General features: G+C 45.9%; 1 protein-coding gene and 1 non-coding gene across 3 annotated transcripts; both read left to right on the top strand.

Annotated features, from left to right (window-relative positions):
• The first annotated feature begins 841 nt into the window (after window positions 1-841).
• Window positions 842-7,538, top strand: slc25a3a (solute carrier family 25 member 3a). 2 transcript variants are annotated; one of them, XM_030725281.1, is made up of 8 exons: window positions 842-991; window positions 1,425-1,587; window positions 2,368-2,492; window positions 4,131-4,310; window positions 4,868-5,049; window positions 6,184-6,356; window positions 6,464-6,574; window positions 7,100-7,538. In XM_030725281.1, the coding sequence occupies exons 2-8, from the start codon at window positions 1,446-1,448 to the stop codon at window positions 7,258-7,260; spliced, it is 1,074 nt and encodes a 357-aa protein (XP_030581141.1). In that variant the 5' UTR covers window positions 842-991; window positions 1,425-1,445; the 3' UTR covers window positions 7,261-7,538. The 2 variants fall into 2 exon arrangements, with proteins under 2 accessions (XP_030581141.1, XP_030581140.1); XM_030725280.1 differs by lacking the exon at window positions 2,368-2,492 and adding an exon at window positions 3,494-3,618 and having other exon boundaries at window positions 843-991.
• LOC115777412 (small nucleolar RNA SNORA53) lies at window positions 5,145-5,345 on the top strand. The gene has a single exon (XR_004019616.1). It is a non-coding gene; the product is annotated as a small nucleolar RNA SNORA53 (small nucleolar RNA).
• Window positions 7,539-19,989: the final 12,451 nt, after the last annotated feature.

Genomic DNA, 19,989 nt, shown 5'->3' with positions numbered 1-19,989 from the left:
TCATGTGGAAACATTATTTAACATGAATACTGAAAATAAAGGAAATGTGTGATTGGTGGATTATTTCTTGGTTGTAACGATGCTTCTTGGCAGTAAATCTGATCCTGGATTTAAAGCCTGTTTATTTCCCTTTAAATGCTGCCACAGCAGAGTTCAGTATGTGAGCTGCACCCATGAAAAACTTGCTCAATCGTCTCTGCCAGTGCCAAACAGCTTATTCTGCTGCTGACTCTGATTTGGTGTCATTTATTGGATTGGATGATTGAAGTCTGAAGAAATAATTTAACAGTTTATCTATGCCCTGCTAATCCCACATCTGTTCAATGAGGTTTAAATCATGAGTGCAGGCAGGCCATCATATCCTCTCCACTCCCAAATTCAGGAGGTAGTCTCTGATAAACATGCTCTGTGGGGGTGAGCGTTGTCCTCTTGGAGAATAGAGTTCAGTCCCAGACTGCGAGGGATGGGATTGCCACTGGTTGCAGAACCATCTCTGCATTGAGATTACCTCCAACAATGATAATCCTGATTGACAGCAGCTGGAATACCAGAAGCTCAAAACCAAAGTCTATAGCAGAATAAGCTGTGTGGCATTGGCAGACAAGTGTTTAATAGGTGCAGCCCACATACTGAACTCTGCTGCTCATGTTCCTTCCAAATGTGGCAGCTTTAAACAGGCTGATCCACCAGGATCAGATTTACGGCCAAGAAGCATCATTACAACAAAGCAATGATCACCAAACACACATTTACTTCACTTTTGTGCTAAGTTTGACACGAACAGGGTCAGCCTGTTTCAGCGGCGACCTCTGACTTCCCGACAAGCTCCGCCTCTATGACAAGACGGCTTCCGCTTCCGGGACCCACAGTTTGCCCCGCCCATGAGCCTTGCTGACGTCACGAAAGGACAAACTGTTTTACCGCGAGGTCATTCGGCCTCTTCGAGCAGCCGGTTGCAGCTAAGCGGAGGCGCCATCTTAGGACACTGAGAGTGAGTGCTGTTATTTATCTAAAGCGCACAGAGGAAATAATGTGTGACGAGCTGTTTCTTATGGATGTGTTGCTGCTAAAGTGTGCCTCGTGTTGAGAGCTCAATTTGTTCCGTTTGTGTGTCTGTGGTGAAGCCTCCACCGCGGAGAGGTCGACTTAGCTTAATGTAGCATAGCAGTCAGAGCGCTGCTAGCTGGAGGGCTCCCAGGCGGCCCGGCATTTTGAGCTCATGTACAGCCGGCTGTTAGCGTGACTTGTATTAACATTAGCTGGTGATTGTTCCAGTTTAGTGTTGTGTGTGTGAGTGAGAGTGAGAGAGGCTACTTTAGGTTATGGGGCTTTCTGTGGACGGTCAGGCTAAGCTGAGCAGCACGTGACCTGTGGGCTGATTGTGTTACCTGTTAGCAAACCTTCAACCTTGTTGCTCTCCGCAGCTCCGCCGGCAGCACTACACCATGTACCCGACTTCACTGACGCAGCTGGCCAGGGCCAACCCGTTCAGCGCTCCCCTCTTCGCGCTCCAGAAAGTGGAAGAACCCCACCGGAGCCGTGAGGGACAGACGACCCGCAGACTGGCGGCAGCCGCCGTCGCAGACGGTAAAGAGCCCGCAGCCTCGCTACAAGCCTAGCGTTAGCTGCATTAGCATAGCCTAACAGATGTACTGATCTGCAGCCCAAATTATTTATTGTTGTACTTATTATTGTGTGCAGAAGTCCGTGTCCGCGCTGTATCTGATGTAGGCTGGTTAGATGGTCATGAGCGGGTGTTGATGTTTGTGCTGGAGCAGTCGGACCTGCTCCGCACAGGCCGCCCGTGGAGGACACGGAAGGACACAGCAGGCTATGCCTCTGCAGAGCAGCGCAGGGTGTTTGGCCTGTTTCAGAATGTGATGAGCAGAGATTATAAACTAGGCCACAAATGCATGACCCCTGACTAAGCTGCACAGGGGTCACCCACAAATATTGGACACCTTTTAAAAGCTGATGGCAGCATGACTGTAGGGTGCGAAGTACAGTAGTGTCCTTATTTGAGTCATCAAGGTGTATGCTGACATGTTCTCAAAGGCCAGCAAGTCTCCGGCACAACTTTTACATTTTCAACCTGCTTATTAAACTTTATTCAGTCTAGAAAAAGCCATTTGACCTTCAGTCGTTATTGTTTTTATAAAGAGCAGTTTGTTTTAGTGTTTGTAGCTTCATTTGAAATGAGTTTGGTCAGACTAGAAGGATATCAAAGAGCTTGTTTTCAGATTAATGTTAGATCTTTGCAGGTTGTAAAGAAGCTGCCTCCAGATGACAGGTTTTATATCCAGTTCACTTCGTCCTTTCTCAGATCTCCTGTGCCCTGTTCTTAAAAACTATCCTGTGTTTCTTCAGAGGGAGACAGTTGTGAGTTCGGCTCACAGAAGTATTTCATCCTGTGTGGCTTTGGTGGGATTCTGAGTTGTGGCACCACACACACAGCTGTCGTTCCCCTCGATCTGGTCAAATGCAGAATGCAGGTCTGTCGATGTGCCTTGGTACCATCATCGCCCCACCTACCATAACCGTGTTTGTCCTTTTTTTTTTTTTTTTTTTTCTCCCCTTAAATCCACCCCTTTCATGGGAGAATTGGCACCAGCATAGGTCTGATGAACCTGTGTTTGTCACTAATTTCCATGATTCTGGTGTGTTGGAGTGATTGTAACATGGCTGCATGATTCTGCATCGCTGTTGTTAAATGATTGCCACCTGCCCACCTCGCTGACCCTCAACCCCCTCAGCCCACAGAAGAGGACTAGTGTCTGAAGGTCAGCAGGTCTGAGGGAGAGTGTTTTCAGTTCAGCACGTATCCGAATCACATGGACTGCCTGTTCATTAACAGGACTGGAAAGTCAAGAGGACATGTGATAAGAGATGGGTTTTATATGTGTAATGAATATTTTATGTTTTAAGTTTAATCAAGCTGTGTTTTTAAATCAGAGTTGAGGGATCTTGCTGATGTTTTGCATTTGTTTTAGCCTTTGTGACTCACTTTGCCAGGGAATGTTCAAATCAGCATTTCTTCTATCTGGCGTCACATTGGATTAGTAAAAGTACATATTGACTGTTTGAAATTTCAATTCTGTTAAGAAAAGGAGCCGTTGGCTGCGTCTACAGTAGGACATGCTAGAAGATTGTGCTCTGAGTTGGATAAGGATTCAGAGGGGAGGTTATTTTGCAGGGAATGACCTGACTGCAAAACATTGCTGTAGACCCTGACAGCTCATACTGAATTTTTACACTGATTTGGTCATATTGTTCTAATAAATGGTGGCATGTTGGTGACAGAGGCATCCATAATGGAAGGGTACAGGCATTGAGACGGTCTCCGGATGTGACCTGTGATGAGAAAAATCATCTACGTTTACTTAGTCTGGTGGCAGTTCCTTCCATTATTTGCCTCTGGTGTGTTGATTCTTGTCCTGTGTTGCATGTGATCCTGCATGCTGCATGTCTGTTTGTCCCCTCCCTTCTACCACAGAGGACGTCAGCTGCGAGTTTGGCTCCTCAAAGTACTATGCTCTGTGTGGCTTTGGGGGGATCCTGAGTTGCGGCCTCACACACACAGCAGTGGTGCCCCTCGACCTTGTCAAGTGCCGTCTGCAGGTTTGTATGGAAGCTGAACCTCACAGTAGACAGCAGCTCCTCCAACCTCTGACTTCCTGGGACTAATAAAAGAGTAGGTCAGAAAATAACCTGAGTTATGGTATTAAAATTAAACAGAATTTCAGCGACTGAATGAGCAAACAAACGCTCAACAGCTGTTTGCTCCTTGAGTCTGCAGCCTGAGTATACAAGGATTTAAACTGAGCACCACAGAAACTGCTGAAAAATGGAGACAAGTTTAACAGCAGCTTTCTTTTAGACCAAAATCTGTTTAATAACAGCAGCCTGACATTAAAACAAAGTCACCTTGTATTGTTGGAAATTTTAATCACTGGAATATGAAATGGTGCCTCTGCTTCACTGATTCAGGTATATCTTTGGTGCTATTCACCCAGAGCACTTGGACACATTACCTTTCTAAACCAGCTGTAGCCTTATACCCCCCCCCACCCACCCACCCACCCCATCCCAAACAGACCTGGCATGATTACTCTAGCATTTCTGTTCCTCAGGTGAATCCTGATAAATACAAGAGCATTGGCAATGGCTTCGCAGTCACAGTGAGGGAAGACGGCTTCAGAGGTCTGGCAAAGGGCTGGGCCCCTACTTTCATTGGCTACTCCATGCAGGGGCTGTGCAAGTTTGGATTCTATGAAGTCTTCAAGATCCTTTACAGTGACCTGCTAGGAGAGGTGAGTGGAACACAGTTGCTGACAGTTTGCTCTGTTATCTGTTTGCTGTGCTGAACACACGGCATTGAGTTGTTTCTGCTGTTGATACGGGAACATCTGAGTGAGACTTGTAAACACAGTGAATCCTCAGCACATCGCTGGAGTTCACACCAGTGGATATTCTTTTTAATCAATTAGTGATTTGTGCTGTCTGTGATTTTTATCCATGTACTTGATGACACTTGACTAGGAAGCCCTAGTAATGAATGATTCAGTGTCACTGAAAGTGAAACTGTGCAGTGATAGTAGTTGTGTGTCTACTACACACAACTACTATCACAGGAGTAACACTCTACCGGTCCAGTAAAGTTCTCACCTAATGTATACAGCATGGTAAATGAACTGGTTATTATAGTGCTTTATAACACTTTATTTAGCATAAACCTGTCCAGACAAGCTGCTTTGAGTTAAGTTGCCAAATTCTTTTGCAGAATATGTTGCGCCAGCTCCAGTGTAGACTTTAGTGTTAGATTGTTGTGGCTTCCTTTTCGCTGCCACTAATGCATCTGACCCAACAGGAGAATACCTACCTGTGGAGGACTTCCCTGTATCTGGCTGCCTCAGCCAGCGCAGAGTTCTTTGCTGACATTGCTCTGGCTCCCATGGAGGCTGCCAAAGTTCGTATCCAGACCCAGCCGGGCTACGCTAACACCCTCAGAGAGTGCGCCCCCAAGATGTATGCAGAGGAGGGCCTCTGGGCGTAAGTTTCTGTCACATGGAGTGACCCTGTCACTCTCAGTAAATACTTTAAAATACTAGACTGAATACTTAAACAGAAACCCAGTTTGTAATGGCAGCACACTCCTTAGATCCACCTCTGGAGGGCACTGTTCTTTGAGCAGAGCTCCTCAGCAGCTTTCCTGGCTGTACAGTTGGAGGTGCTTGAGTCATTGGTGTGCAATAACAGTCTACCTGTCCCCCAGCCCACCTGCTGCACTGGCAACCCTGCCATCAGGCAGGGAGCTCCCAGTGCTGCGAGCCTGGGGGGCGGACACACTTGATGTAGTTGCAGCGATGTAGAGGTTTGAGTTCATGTGCGGTTTCTGTTCATGTCATACTTGGTGATAAGTATGTATGAAAGGTCTCTGCACGGGTATGAAACTGGAATTGTTTTGTTAGCTCTGTGTGTGTCTGTTATGTTTCCACTGAAAAGTGCCAGTGCTGGTGCCAGTTCCAAGGAACCAGCGAACACAATTCACAGCTGAGAAGATCACATCGATTTTCTCCTGTAATACACACCATGCAGTGAAACGTCGGTGGAAAACTTTACGTCGAGATGGCAGTCACCCTGCTGCTTGCAGACCAGCTAGTGTACGATGCTGGAACTGAACCCATTTTTCAGCCGAGCACTGAGGCCCTTTTTCCACTGACTGGGTGCTGCTGCCAGTATTTGAACTGTTCAGCGGTTTTTCCACCGTAGACGTACTCAGTGCTCGGCCAAAAAACGGGTTCAACTCGGGCCCACACTCACACATAAAGGATCAGTTCACAAAGCGCGGTGGAAACGCAGGCCCGTTAAGCGTTTCACTGGTTCACTGAGACCAGCACTGGCGGTGGAAATGTGGTATGAGTGAGTTCGTGGTGGAAAAAGCACTGAACGGTTTGGAGCACTAAATCACATTAGGAAAACACTCATACTTTGCTGTAGTATTCTTTTCTTGGTAGGTTTTGCTGGTTAAATGTGTAGGCTACATTGGGGACCAGAGGAAAGACTAGTTTTGAGATAAGGGACTAGGCACTGGTCTCCCCTGGTAGTTACATATGTATATACAAAGTTCCAGTGCTTGGTGCCTCTGTGAGCTCATTCCTTGTTTGTTCTGTCCTGGAACTCCAGTTTCTATAAAGGTGTGGCTCCCCTGTGGATGAGGCAGATCCCCTACACCATGATGAAGTTTGCCTGCTTCGAGCGCACTGTGGAGATGCTCTACAAGTATGTTGTTCCTAAGCCCCGCAGTGAGTGCAGCAAACCTGAACAGCTGGTCGTTACCTTTGTGGCTGGTTACATCGGTGAGTATCAGGATGTCTGCACTGCTGCTGGTTGATATCCTGTATTTTGAGGAACTCTTTTTGCTCTTTAAGGCCAGAAAACCAATTATGTGTGTCTTTGTGTGCAGCTGGAGTATTTTGTGCCATCGTGTCCCACCCTGCTGACTCTGTGGTGTCTGTGCTGAACAAAGAGAAGGGCAGCACTGCTATGCAGGTCCTCAAGAGGCTTGGACCCAAAGGTTTGTATCAGCCTTATTTCAGTCATCTCTGCAGCAGCTGCAATGTGAACCGAGACTTGACACATTACTTACCTCCACCTCTGGAGGAACACAGGTTCTCAGCAGCTGTTGCTGTATAGTTGGTGGTGCTTTAGTCATTGTGTGTACAATCTACCTGTCCCCCCACCCACCGGTCATCAGGCAGGGAGCTACAGCTGCTGGAAATATATCAGTCACTCCATTGAGCAGTACAGAAGAACAAACTGTAATTGTGAAATATTTAGTTTGACTTGCTCACTGGTTGTGGTTGTTTTACATTTAAGTAGGGTTAGATGATGACTGTGTGGCTCGATCATTCTTCTGTACAGCAGCTTGTCTTGTAGATGTATCCGTGTACCTGTGCTGTTTAGTTTCAGTTGTATTCTCCAATCCAAAAATGCATGTGCATGCACTGCTAACATACTAAACATGTAGAGATCATCTAATCGTGCTTCAGTGACCTGAACCACCGTTTCTGAGCTGAGAAGTGTCTGTTGTCTTTTTCAGGTGTGTGGAAGGGTCTGTTTGCCCGTATCATCATGATTGGTACTCTGACAGCCTTGCAGTGGTTCATCTATGATTCTGTGAAGGTGTACTTCCGCCTGCCCCGCCCCCCTCCACCTGAGATGCCAGAGTCCCTGAAGAAGAAGCTTGGTCTTTCAGAGTAACGCCCACTTCACTGAGCTGCAGTCTCCAGAGGCAACACCCCCCCAAACTTCTACAGCGCACAGCAGTTTTCTGTATTTATGTCCTCAGCTCCTTCTGCTCTTCAGAGCATGGGGGTGCCACTTCTCATGTATATTTAAAAACAGAAAAAGGAGCCATGGAGCCGTCACTCTTGGCTGAGTCTGATGAAATTTTCCTCTGTAGAAACATCAGTCTTGTTTTATCAGTTCCTGTCCTTAGAAAATTTGGAAATTCTAATTAAATGTTTCCCTGGAAAATGCTCATGGCCTGTTTCTTCTGCATTCAGTTTTCAAACATGTACATGTGCTCTGCACAACTTTGCAGGACTGAAGAAAAATGTCATTTTACAAGTTTGCAATGGTAAAGGTGGTCTCTGAATTTCTGTAGTGTTGAATTGTCAGAGGAGCCAAATGTCTGTCAAAGATTACATTATTGCATTATTACGTTATACAAGCTCACAGTTGAAATCTACAGAAGGATTCGTGCTCCTCTGCATTCACTGTCCAGGATGTTCTGCTGATGTAATGTGCAGGTTCTGGTCTGTCTGCTTCAGAGGACCACCAGAGGGAGTTTGTACTCCATCTTCAGATCGACAAAGTGACTTGGATGAGTGAAAATGCTACACTGTATTACCACAAGTATTAGCTCATCTGTCTTCACACGCACGTGAACTTGAGTGACATATTTAAGCCATAAGGGTTAATATGTCAGCCCACCCTTTGCAGCTATAACAGCTTCAGCTATCCTGGGAAGGCTTACCATAAGGTTTAGGAGAGTGTTTTCTGACCATTCTTCCAGAAGCACATCTGTGAGGTCAGACACTGATGTTGGAGAGGAGGCCTGGCTCACAGTCTCTGCTCCAGTTCATCCCAAAGATTCAGATTGAGGTCAGGAGAGTTTTTCCACACCAAATAGGAAGGGGTCATCCCCAAACTGTTCCCACAAAGTTGGGAGCATCAAACTGTCCAAAATATCTTCTGCTGAAGCATTAAGAGTTCCTTTCATTAGTGATGAGCAAATACTGTGTGGAGCAGCTTCAGCTTTTATCTGGAGTTTATAGTTTAGACCAATCTAAAAATAAAAATCAATAAATCTCTCCCACAGGTGGCTGTCCTCCATCACTGTGGCTGTGCTGTTAGGAGAAGGGAGTCAGACAGCTGTGTGTGTGTGTGTTGCTAACCATTAGAGAAAAAGATATTCATAACCATCTCGAAGATATATCTTCATGTTTGACTGCTTTCAGCACTGCTGGTATTTAGACTTTCTGAGTTGACTTCAGTAGCTGCTTCCTCCAAACCAGCAACATGTTTATTAGATCCAGTAAATCAAATCAACAAGTCTGACCATGCTGTGATGCTGTGAAAGCTTCTCTTTGTTCAGAGTAATAATTCTGACTTTTCCATTTAGTGCGGATGCTGTTACTACAATCCTTTATACCAATGTTCTGCTAGAAGTCATATTTTGTGTCCAGTTACTGCAGAGCAAGCCTTTAATGAGTTGATTGATGGAAAGATACAATTGGAAGAAATTGTTAAAACATTTTGTATGAAAATTTTGCTTCTCTCAGACGATTCAGGCCTAAACAAAACTACACAAACCTATATTTGAGATTATCCTCTCTGTCTTAGTTTTCTGTAGTGTTCTAGTGACTATTTTACATTTGCATACATTCATTCTTGTGTGCTCGCGCTGGCCCTCATGATGTTGGTGGTGCATTTGTTAAAAGAAAAAACACCTTAATAAAGCTTTTTGAGCTTTAAGGTCCATTTACCATAAAAACCAGACTGCATTTCACACTGAGTTAGAAGCAGCTAATGGAACCAGATTTACCTGCTGTTCAGCTAATGGGCTGAGCCTGGCCTGGGGACAGCAACTCCCCTTTATACACACACACACACACACACAGTGCCGTTGTACTGATACTGTCATTACCATCCATTTGTTGCTCATAAAATGGGCAGCTTCTACACTGGCAGCAATAGTGCTGTCTTCTGTTGGGAAAAGGTTGCATCTCAGTGTATACAACAGGGCCTCCTGACAGGGTAAGGTTGCAGAGGGTCATGGGAAATGGAGTCTATTTATGTGTTTCCTGTTTATGAGGCAATACTGTCATCCCCGTGTGATTGAATAAAACATCAGCATCACTACGAGGGATAAAAAGGTTTGTCAGAGGCTCGTTTGAATCCACTTTTTGGGATGGATCACAGCAGTAATTGGCACATTTACTGACAATACGAAGAATCCATTGCTTTGACAGGCTTACAGGGTTACTGCGCATACAGCATGAACAGTATGTGTGGCCTATTTTAGTGCTCCATCTCCAATATGTCCCACTACTGATGGAAGTAGCAGTGGGCTCCATCAGTGACAGTCAGGCATTAGTCTTTATTATCAGGTCCACTTTCAACGATTTCCATTGTACTGAGCCGAATCCACACAGGCAGCCAGATTATGTACTGAGAACCCCAGAAACCTACAGATTTTTTTTTACAGTGTTGGCAAAATTAATTAGTCATCTATATTTCAGTAGTTGATTAAAAAGCAGTACAGATTTTTTTTTTTATTTTGGAAAATACCATTGTGGAAAAGAAACTACATACACATCCACCCACCCATTCTCTTCACACACTAATATTTCATTGGACCGCCTTTAGCTTTGATTACATGCATTCACTGTGGCATTGTTTCGATAAGCTTCTGCAATGTCACAAGATTTGTTTCCATCCAGTGTTGCGTTAATTTTTCACCAAGATCTTGCAGTGATGATGGCAGATTCTGACCACTGTGCAAAGCCTTCTCCAACACATCCCAAAGATTCTCAATGGGGTTGAGGTCTGGACTCTGTGGGGGCCGATCCATGTGTTAAAATGATGTCTCATACCCCCAGAACCACTCTTTCACAATTCCAGCCTGATGAATCCTGGTATTGTCATCTTGGAATATGCCCGTGCCATCAGGGAAGAAAAAATCCATTGCTGGTATAACCTGGTCATTCAGTATATTCAGGTAGTCAGCTGACCTCATTCTTTGAGCACATAATGTTGCTGAACCTAGACCTGACCAATTGCAGCAACCCCAGATCTGCCCCCACAGGCTTGTACAGTAGGCAGTAGGCATGATGGGTGCATCACTTCACCTGCCTCTCTTCTTACCCTGATGCGCCCATCACTCTGGAACAGGGTAAATCTGGACTCATCAGACCACAAGACCTTCTTCCATTGCTCCAGAGTCCAATCTTTATGCTCCCTTGCAAATTGAAGCCTTTTTTCCAGTTAGCCTCACTGATTAGTGGTTTTCTTAAGGCTACACAGCTGTTCAGTCCCAATCCTTTGAGTTCCCTTCATGTAGTGTGTGGAAATGCTCTTACTTTCACTATTAAACACTGCCCTGAGTGCTACTGTTGTTTTTCTTCGATTTGATTTCACCAAACTTTTAAGTGATCGCCGATCACGATCATTCAAGATTTTTTTCCAGCCACATTTCTTCCTCAAAGACATTGGGTCCCCACTACCTCCCAGTTTTTAATAATGTGTTGGACAGTTCTGCTCAATTTTAGTAGTTTCTGTAATCTCCTCAGATGTTTTCTCTGCTTGATGCATGCCAGTGATTCGACCCTTCTCAAACAGACTGACATCTTTTCCACACCCATGAGATGTGTCTGTGTCATGGTTGTTTAAGAAATGAGAAGCAACTCAGTGCACCAGTTGGGGTTAAATAACTTGTTGCCAGCTGAAAGATAATTGACCTTGCAGTAATTATCCAATAGGAGGCTCGTACCTGTTTGCTTAGTTAAATCCAGGTGGTGACTTTTTTTTGGCCAGGCAGTGTATGTTATATGGGCAATTTAGAATCACCAGTTAACCTAACCCCACTGACTGCATGTCTTTGGACTGTGGGAGGAAACCGGAGTACCAGAGAAAACCCACGCAGACACGGGAGAACATGTCAGCTGTGTGGCAGGCAGGGTAGGACCCAAGAACAGGAGATAGGCTCAACTCGAAGAACTGGCTTTAATCAAGCTTTACAAAAATCCCAAATACGTACACCCATCACATTAACCTTGGAGTCAGAAGGGAAAACAGGGAAAACTCAGGGCTTAAAAACAAACTGTACCCCTGGAAACGTGACAGATATATCAGATTAATTCAATTCAATTTTTATACAGTGCCAACAACAGTCACCTCAAGACTCTTTATACTGTAAGGTAAAGACCCTACAGTAATCACTTTCCTGCTTTATTTACAACAGCTCTGCTGTAAATCGAAGATCCTCTGTGCAATGTTTGCACGTAGTTAACCCTTCAAGTGCTGTAGACTTTAGCACTGCTTTTAAAAACTCTGGCTTGAGCAATTTGGACTTTTGCTCAAGCTTGAGTACTGAGGACCTTTAACAGTTTTATATCTATTTGCACTGTATTGGACTGTATTGCCACTTTTACAAACAAACACACTACATCTTCCTCTCAGCCCTGGCTGAGACAACCTGCACTCTCAAACAGTTCAGGGGTCCAGTGGAGCAGACTGAGATAAAGGAGGCCGACTGCAGGGTCAGTGGCAGTCCAGCATTGGAAGCGAAAATCTTTAGTTGGCATGACTGGAGGCCAACATGGGTGAAGATGGTGGGACCTCTTCCAGGGCCGACGATTGAGAGGATGGGGGACTCATCAGCTCCAGACTCTCAGGACTCTCAGACAGAGTAGGGCCCAAAACCCTTAGGGTGCTATGCAGAGCGTGCAGCTGTCTCATCCAATGACCGGGGCTGCACACTCAGGACAGTCAGGATACTCAAAACAGTCAGGTTTTGCAGGGCATGCAGGGCTGTTTCTGCAGACCCGGCCCAGGACAGAAGACTTGAAACACTCTGAAGACTCAGGACACTTAGGATGCTTTGGATTCACAGGCTGGGATGATGCAATTTGCACAGAAGACTCTGAAGGCATGGCTGCCGGCAGCACTGGGGATGATGCAGATGGCCCAGGTGGCTGACAAGATGATGCAAATGATGTAGATACAAATGATGCTGGTGGAGCAGAACATGCCATGACCTTATTATTCGCTAGCTCAGGGACTAACAGGCTAACAGGGACTAAAAAGAAAGATCATCCATCCATCCATCCATTCGCTTCCGCTCATCCTGTTCAGGGTCGCGGGGGGGCTGGAGCCTATCCCAGCTGTCATAGGGCGAGAGGCGGGGTACACCCTGAACAGGTCGACAGCCTGTTGCAGGGCCAACACAGAGACAAACAACCTTTCACACACACATTCACGCTGTCATTCACACCTATGGGCAATTTAGGGTAGGCTATTAACCTAACCCCAGTAAGTGCATGTCTTTGGAATGTGGGAGGAAACCGGAGTACCCGGAGGAAACCCACGCAAGCACGGGGAGAACATGCAAACTCCACACAGAGAGAGGGAGAGGCCTGGGCCAAGGTGGAATCGAACCCAGGCCTTCCAGATGTTGTTCTAACTGTGAGGCAGCAGTGCTAACCACTGCGCCACCGCAGCACGGTGGCGCAGGCAGCGCAGCGCCACCGTGCTGCGGTGAGCTGTTAAATTAGCTCCTGTTAAATCCAGAATTAAATTTGAAATCTTGTCCTCACATAATCTTGAATGACCAGGCCCCATGATATGTTAAGGACCTCAGGTACAATGAGATCTTTAATTATCCTATCAGGGCACTTCGCTCTCAGACTGCTGGCTTACTTGTGGTTCCTCGGATACTTAAGAGTAGAATGGGAGACAGAGCCTTCAGCTTTCAGGCCCCTCTTCTGTGGAACCAGCTCCCAGCTTGGATTCAGGAGACAGACACCCTCTCTATTTTTAAGATTAGGATTAAAGGCATGCAGCACAGTGGTGTGGTGGCTAGCACTGTTGCTTCACAGTAAGGTCTGGATTTGATTCCACCTTGGCCCGGGCCTCTTGCTGTGTGGAGTTTGCATGTTCCTGTGTTTGCGTGGGTTTCCTCCCACAGTCCAAAGACATGCAGTTAGTGGGGTTAAGTTAACTGGTGATTCTAAGGCCCCGTTTACACTACACCGTTTCAAAATGAAAACGGCGTCGTTTTGATGCGTTTCGCCCTTGCGTTTACATGACAACGGAGTGAAAACGATGTGTTTCGGAAACGGGGTCCAGACTGGAGCGTTTCAGAAACGTACTGGCTTGCGTTCTCGTGTAAACGCTTGAAACCGGGGTGATTTGAAAACGGGGTGACTCGCACATGCACACTATGGTTGCGACAGCCACAGTTTTTTGCGCACGCGCAAATTGATAAGCAGTACTCGCGTATTCACGAGTGCTTCTTGTGGCTTTCTTGTGTTTTTACCGTTTTGTAATTCAGCGTTGTGCGCAGCAGCGATCCAACCTCATCGTCAGTCCACACAAAACCTCTCACATTGGCCGTTTTGTAAGTAATGAACAATTTCCCACTGTGTCCCTCCATGCATGCGCGTCTTGCGTAAACAAACTTTGCAAAGAGAAAACCAATGCCAACTTGTGGCCTGGCATGGGAACTACATCGTTTTCATCGTTTCACGTGTCATCGTGTAAACGCAGATCGTTTCTGAAACACTATCGTGTAAACGGAAAGCTGAAACGCATCAAAACGATGCCGTTTCCTCCTCTTGTCCTGTTATAGCTGGGATAGGCTTCAGCCCCCCTGTGACCATGAAAAGAATAAGCAGAAGAGAATGAATGGATTAAAACTTTCCATTTTGATCAAGCTTACAGTTAAGACTGAATCAGGTAACCTTCAGCCACACAGCCAATCATATAGGTGCCGTTTACACGAAGCCGTTTTCACTGGAAACGGTGTCGTTTTGATGCGTTTCAGCCTTTCGTTTACACGATGGTGTTTCAGAAACGATCCGCGTTTACACGAGGACATGTGAAACGATGAAAACGATGTAGTTCTCATGCCAGGCCACAAGTTGGCGTTGGTTTTCTCTTTGCAAAGTTTGTTTATGCAAGACGCGCATGCGTGGAGTGACACAGTAGGTAGTGCGGCAAATTGTTCATTACTTACAAAACGGCCAATGTGAGAGGTTTTGTGTGGACCGATGATGAGGTTGGATCGCTGCTGCACACAACGCTGAATTACAAAACGGTAAAAACACAGGAAAAGCATAAGAAGCACTCGTGAATCCACCAGTACTGTTTATCAGTTTGCGCGTGCGCGAAAAACTGTGGCCGTCGCAACCATAGTGCGCATGTGCGAGTCGAGCGTTTTCAAATCATCCCGGTTTCAAGTGTTTACACGAAAACGCAAGCCGGTGCATTTCTGAAACGCTCCACTCTGGACCCCGTTTCTGAAACACATCGTTTTCACTCTGTTGTCGTGTAAACAGAAGGCCGAAACGCATCAAAACGACACCGTTGTCGTGTAAACGTAAGACCGAAACGCATCAAAACGACACCGTTTCAAAATGAAAACGGTCTCGTGTAAACAGCACCATAGACTCAGACTGCTTTTATTGCTATAGAACACATGGAAATATACATTTTTCCTGATACCTTAAAGAGCCTGTTGCTGTCTCTTGCTCTGTGTGTGTGTGTGTGTGGGGGGGGGGGGGGTCACTATAGTGGGGCAGAGGTGTAGGGAATGGCGCATGCATGAATGTTGTTATGCATTCAGCCATTGTCCTTTGAGCACAGTTTTGGAGGTCACTGTGGCTCACATGTAGGAGGGGCCATGGCTTCACTCGCTCTGAGGAATTTGTAGAGGGAACGATCCAGAGCAGACCTCAGAGGGGCAGTCATCTGTTGTGACTGGCTGGGGCTGAGGGGAGGGAGACAGGACAAAACACATGCTGAGGAGGAGAGCCAGAGATTAACAATAAGAGTGAAAATGGGTGAATGAATAAGAAACACATGACACTGAAACTAGTACGCTGGAGCATAAATTCTTAGGAAAATTTCTCATGAAATAAATCAAGTGAGAAGCAGATGCATTTTCTCAGACTTTTGTCTTTGTCCTGTTTTGCTTTTTTTGAAGTCTACACAGGAAGTTTAAGTCAACCCTGTACTGGCTGTAACTTTTAGATTCCTCTGCAGCACGTGCAAAATGCCAGTTTCCAAAAAAAAAAAAAAAAGGTGACCTACAGCAATGAGACAGAGACTACATTAGTTTAATTACTGACTGTTGTAGAAACCAACTAAAAGGAGAAATTAGAAGTTAATGAGTAACATAAGTGCTAATTTCTGTTTCCTGAAGAATAGGAGGAACATTTAGTACTCCACTTACTATGAGCCCTGCAGTCACTGATCAGCCTAACTTCACACCCTAACCTGCAGTTACATAAGCTCTCTTTTATTATTTAACAGACGAATTGTTCCTGCTGACCTAATCCACCCCTCAGCCTGCCTGCATGTGACCAAGCAGCCAAAGGACACATAGACACAAAAAAGTGGGTCTATTTGAACCCAAAATGGCATCAAAAATACATAACAATGAAAGCAAGCTATGTAAAGAACTAAGTAGGCCCACAAAAGTATTAATTAGATAGACCTCTGCTGAAAAACGCAAGACTTTAACTCAACAAACCGATCTAATCAAATGAATGAGCCCTTAAGGTTCCCCTTTGAGTTCAGTCCTCATACATCACTGTGTTATCCAGACAACTGTCATATTTTATACCCAGCACTGTGTGCAGACCCATTGCTGGTGACATTACTGCTAAAGTGTACAGAGGTTACAAAAGGCTGAAATTAGATGATCAGGCTGTTTGCATGAAATCAGACAGACTTCAGTTTCATAGTGATATGTTCAGCCATGAACATACTATTCATGAACATGACTATTCTATAGTCAAACTATGGCTAGTCTAGCTTATCATATGGATAAAATGTGGAAATAACTAGCTTAGCTCTGCCCCAAAGTGAAAAATACACCAATCAGCACCTCTAAACTTCACTTACTTACTTAATATGTTGCATCTCAAAATATTTAATCTGTACACAGACGTTTATGTACATTGTTAACACTGCCCCTGAGCAAGTTTTCCTGCTCTAGGTTTGCTTGTCAGCCATGCCCTGAATACAGGTCCTTAGTGCACATGCAGACATGAAATCTGTCTAACACCCAAAAGAAGGTCAGCAAATGGTCTGGTTCTTATACAGCACCTTACTACTCTACTAAAAGTGCTTCTTTACAACATGACACCCATTCACTCAGGCACTTTTGTGCTTTCTATCTAACATTCACACTTCAATGAACACATCGGCGAGAAACTTGGGGTTCAGTATCCTTCACATGGACACTTTGGCATGCAGACTGGGGAGGCCAAGGGTCAAACCAACAACCTACAAATGAGTAAATGACCTGCTCTACCGCCTGAGCTACAGCCACCCCAAGTAAGCAAGTAAAGTCCATTTATAATATTTTTCACAGCCATAATGTCACAAAGCGCTGTACAACCAAAATAATAAAGACTAGGAATAGTCACAGTAAAATAGAAAATAAAATACAGTTAATAGCAAGAAAAAACAATTAAATACACAGAACAAAATAGAATAAAGGAAAACATAACTAAAAGAAGTGATTATCAATAAGAATCTCAACAGAGGCCTCATTAAATAAAAATGCTGTTAACTGCTTAGTCTTCAGTCTTGTACAAGGAACAACCAACAAGTTCTGAGCCTGCGAGCAGCAGTGTGTGGCCTTTTAGTGCTATAAGTACAAGATGTCATATGATGGCTGTGTGGCAGTTGGACAGAAGTGCAGGATGTGGAGACAACAAACTTAACGCAAAAGGCAGCTTTAATGCTGAAGATCAGAGTCAAAAATACAAAAACCCAAACCAAGGCAGGACTGGAGTCCCCATTAGTATTATTGACTCTAGTCCTGCCTTTGATACAAGAGGGAAACCACTAAACCGAAGAACACACAGTATGAGGGGAACATTGACAACGACACAACAAACTGAAGAAGACACAGACAATGTTCACACGTGAAGTAACGAGACAACAGTGGAAACATCCGGGGAAAAGAGGTGAACAGAATAACAGTAATGAGACAAGAAGAAGCAAAACAGAACACAACACACATGGAACAGGAGACTGGCAAAACAAACCAGGAAGTGTGAAACCAAAGAAACAGAAACACAGACTTGACAACACAGAGAGGCAGGAACACAGCGGAAAACCCAAACCAGTGAAACAGAACTAAATACTCCAAACAGAAACACTGAAGAAACATTTAACATTTCAGAACCTACAATAACCTATCAAGCAGCTTTTCACACTTTAGCCATCTGGGTTGGAAACAGATGGAAGCATTGAGACTAGTCCAGCTCCAACAAGTCTCAGGTGAACCTACCTGGCAGCAGCCCAGGAACCAGGCTCCCTCAGATTCACTGCTCCAAAGTCTCTTTGAAGCCTGCATCAGATTGTTGATGTTATCATGCAGGACCAATAGGGCTACGCTAACGTTAGCATCGGGTGGGATGTAGACTGCTATTATAACCACTATAGTGAGCTCTCTGGGCAGATAGAAGGGTAAATGGACTACTTCTTATATAGTGCTTTTCTACTCTGTCTGAGCACTCAAAGCGCTTATACAACATGTTTACATTTGTCCATTCATACAAGCACTTCCATAAGTAACTAAGCTAAGTGCTTTTATTGTTTAACATTCACACACACATTCATTCTCCAACGCTTGCATCAGAGAGCAACTTGATGTTCAGTATCTTGCCCAAGGATACTTTGGCATGCAGCCTGGAGCAGCCAGGAATCAAACCGCCGACCTTCTGATCGGTAGGTGACCTTGTACAGGAACTGAATAGCCTGCAGCAATGGGCCAGACACCCCATACTCCCGCAGCACCTCCCACAGGATGCCCGATCAGCAGGTGACCTGCTCTACCTCCTAAACTAAAGCCACCTAGATTGGGACAGCAGTGGGTGTAAGTCATTCTGCTCTTTCTGCACCAGTCATTGTGTGTGTAGATGCAAAGTCCCCCTCCTCTGCTCTTACTGGACTCTGTGTTGCAGTTGTAGTGATACATGCTGTGGCCTGTTAGCTGAACAGCAGCATCGGGGATGAGCCAGGATTCTGAGATAAACTTCGAGTCATCCAGACCAGCCACACCCTTGTGCCCTGCCAATCCCCCCAGCCTCCAACATTTCACTCTCCAGGAACACCAGGTGGGGTGCACATTTAAAGCTGTAAGCCCACGTAAAGACTCCCATGGAAATACCAACAAGGGACCTGTTTACCCTGCCTGGGATAGGGTTACCGGGGCTGCACCCTGGGGCCAGGCCTGGGGAGGGAGCTTGAGGGAGAGCGTCTGGTGGCCAGGCATTAACCCGTGGTCCACGGCCCGGTGCAGCCCAAAGAGATGACATGGGCCTGCCCTCCTGTAGGCCCACGATCCGCAGGAAGCATCGTAGGGGTTGGGTGCAGTGTGTGTCGTGTGATGGCTAAGGATGGAGGCCCTGGCGCACCGATCCCCGGCTATCGAGACTGGCTATTGGGACATGGAATGTCACTTCTCTGGTGGGGAAGGAGCCTGAGCTAGTGCGTGAGGTTGAAAGATACCAGCTAGATATAATTGGGCTCAACGCATGACCGGGGCTCCGGAACCAGTCTCCTGGAGAGGGGCTGGACTCTGTTCCAGTCTGGAGTTGCCCTCTGTGAGAGGCGGCAAGCTGGGATGGGTATTCTTGTATCCCCTCAGCTTGCTGTCTGTACATCGGAGTTTTCACTGGTGGACGAGAGGGTTGGTTCCTCACGGCTTCGAGCCAGGGAATGGGTCCTGACTGTTGTTTGCTCTTATGTGCTAAATGCCAGTTCAGAGTACCCACCCTTTTTGCAGTGGCTAGGCAGGGTGCTTGAGGGTGCTGCATCTGATGACTCCATTGTCTTGGTGGGAGACTTAAATGCTCATGTGGGCAATGACATTGAGACCTGGAGGGGCGTGATTGGGAGGAATGGCCTGCCCAATCTGAACCCAAATGGTGTCTTTTTATTGGACTTCTGTGCAAACCACAGTTTGTCCATAATGAACACCATGTTCAAACATAAGGATGTCCATAAGTGCATGTGGCACCAGCACACCCTAGGCCGCAGGTCGATGATCGATTTTGTAATCATATCACCAGATCTGCAGCTGTACGTTCTGGACACTCAGGTGAAGAGAGGAGCTGAGCTGTCAACTGAAGATGCTGGACAGACCTAGCGCACCTAAACGTGCTGTGAGGGTGCACTGGGAACGCCTGGCAGAAGCCCCAGTCTGCGAGATCTTCAGCTCCCACCTCCGCCAGAACTTCGACAGCATTCCGAGGAAGGCTGAAGACATTGAGTCTGAATGGACCATGTTCCACACTTCCATTGTTGAGGCTGCTGCTCAGAGCTGTGGCTGCAAGGTGGTTGGTGCCTGTCGTGGTGGTAACCCCTGAACCAGATGGTGGTCACTGGAGGTGAAGGGAGCCATCAAGTTGAAGAAGGAGTCTTATCAGGCTTGGTTAGCCTGTGGGACTCCAGAGGCAGCTGTCAGGTATTGGCAGGCCAAGCGGAACACGGCTTGGGTAGTGGCTGAAGTGGGAGGAGTTTGGTGAGGCTATGGAAAAAAACTTTTCGACAGCATTGAAGCAATTCTGGCAAATTATCAGGCAACTCAGGAGGGGCAGGCAGTGCTCCACTCACATGGTTTATAGTGCGGGTGGAGTGCTGCTGACTTTAACTGAGGCTATAGTCGGATGGTGGAAGGAA

This window comes from Archocentrus centrarchus, unplaced genomic scaffold (assembly GCF_007364275.1).
Source record: "Archocentrus centrarchus isolate MPI-CPG fArcCen1 unplaced genomic scaffold, fArcCen1 scaffold_52_ctg1, whole genome shotgun sequence".
NCBI lineage: Eukaryota > Metazoa > Chordata > Actinopteri > Cichliformes > Cichlidae > Archocentrus > Archocentrus centrarchus.
Note: the sequence above shows the minus strand (reverse complement) of the source record. Positions and strands in the feature narration are given on the sequence as shown.

Excerpts from the sequence above, each read along its gene's own strand:
- slc25a3a (XM_030725281.1), top strand. The coding sequence starts at position 1,446 with ATGTACCCGACTTCACTGACGCAGCTGGCCAGGGCCAACCCGTTCAGC. Across the intron at positions 4,311-4,867 it reads ACAGTGACCTGCTAGGAGAG|GAGAATACCTACCTGTGGAG; the intron begins GTGAGTGGAACA and ends CTGACCCAACAG. Across the intron at positions 5,050-6,183 it reads GCAGAGGAGGGCCTCTGGGC|TTTCTATAAAGGTGTGGCTC; the intron begins GTAAGTTTCTGT and ends CTGGAACTCCAG.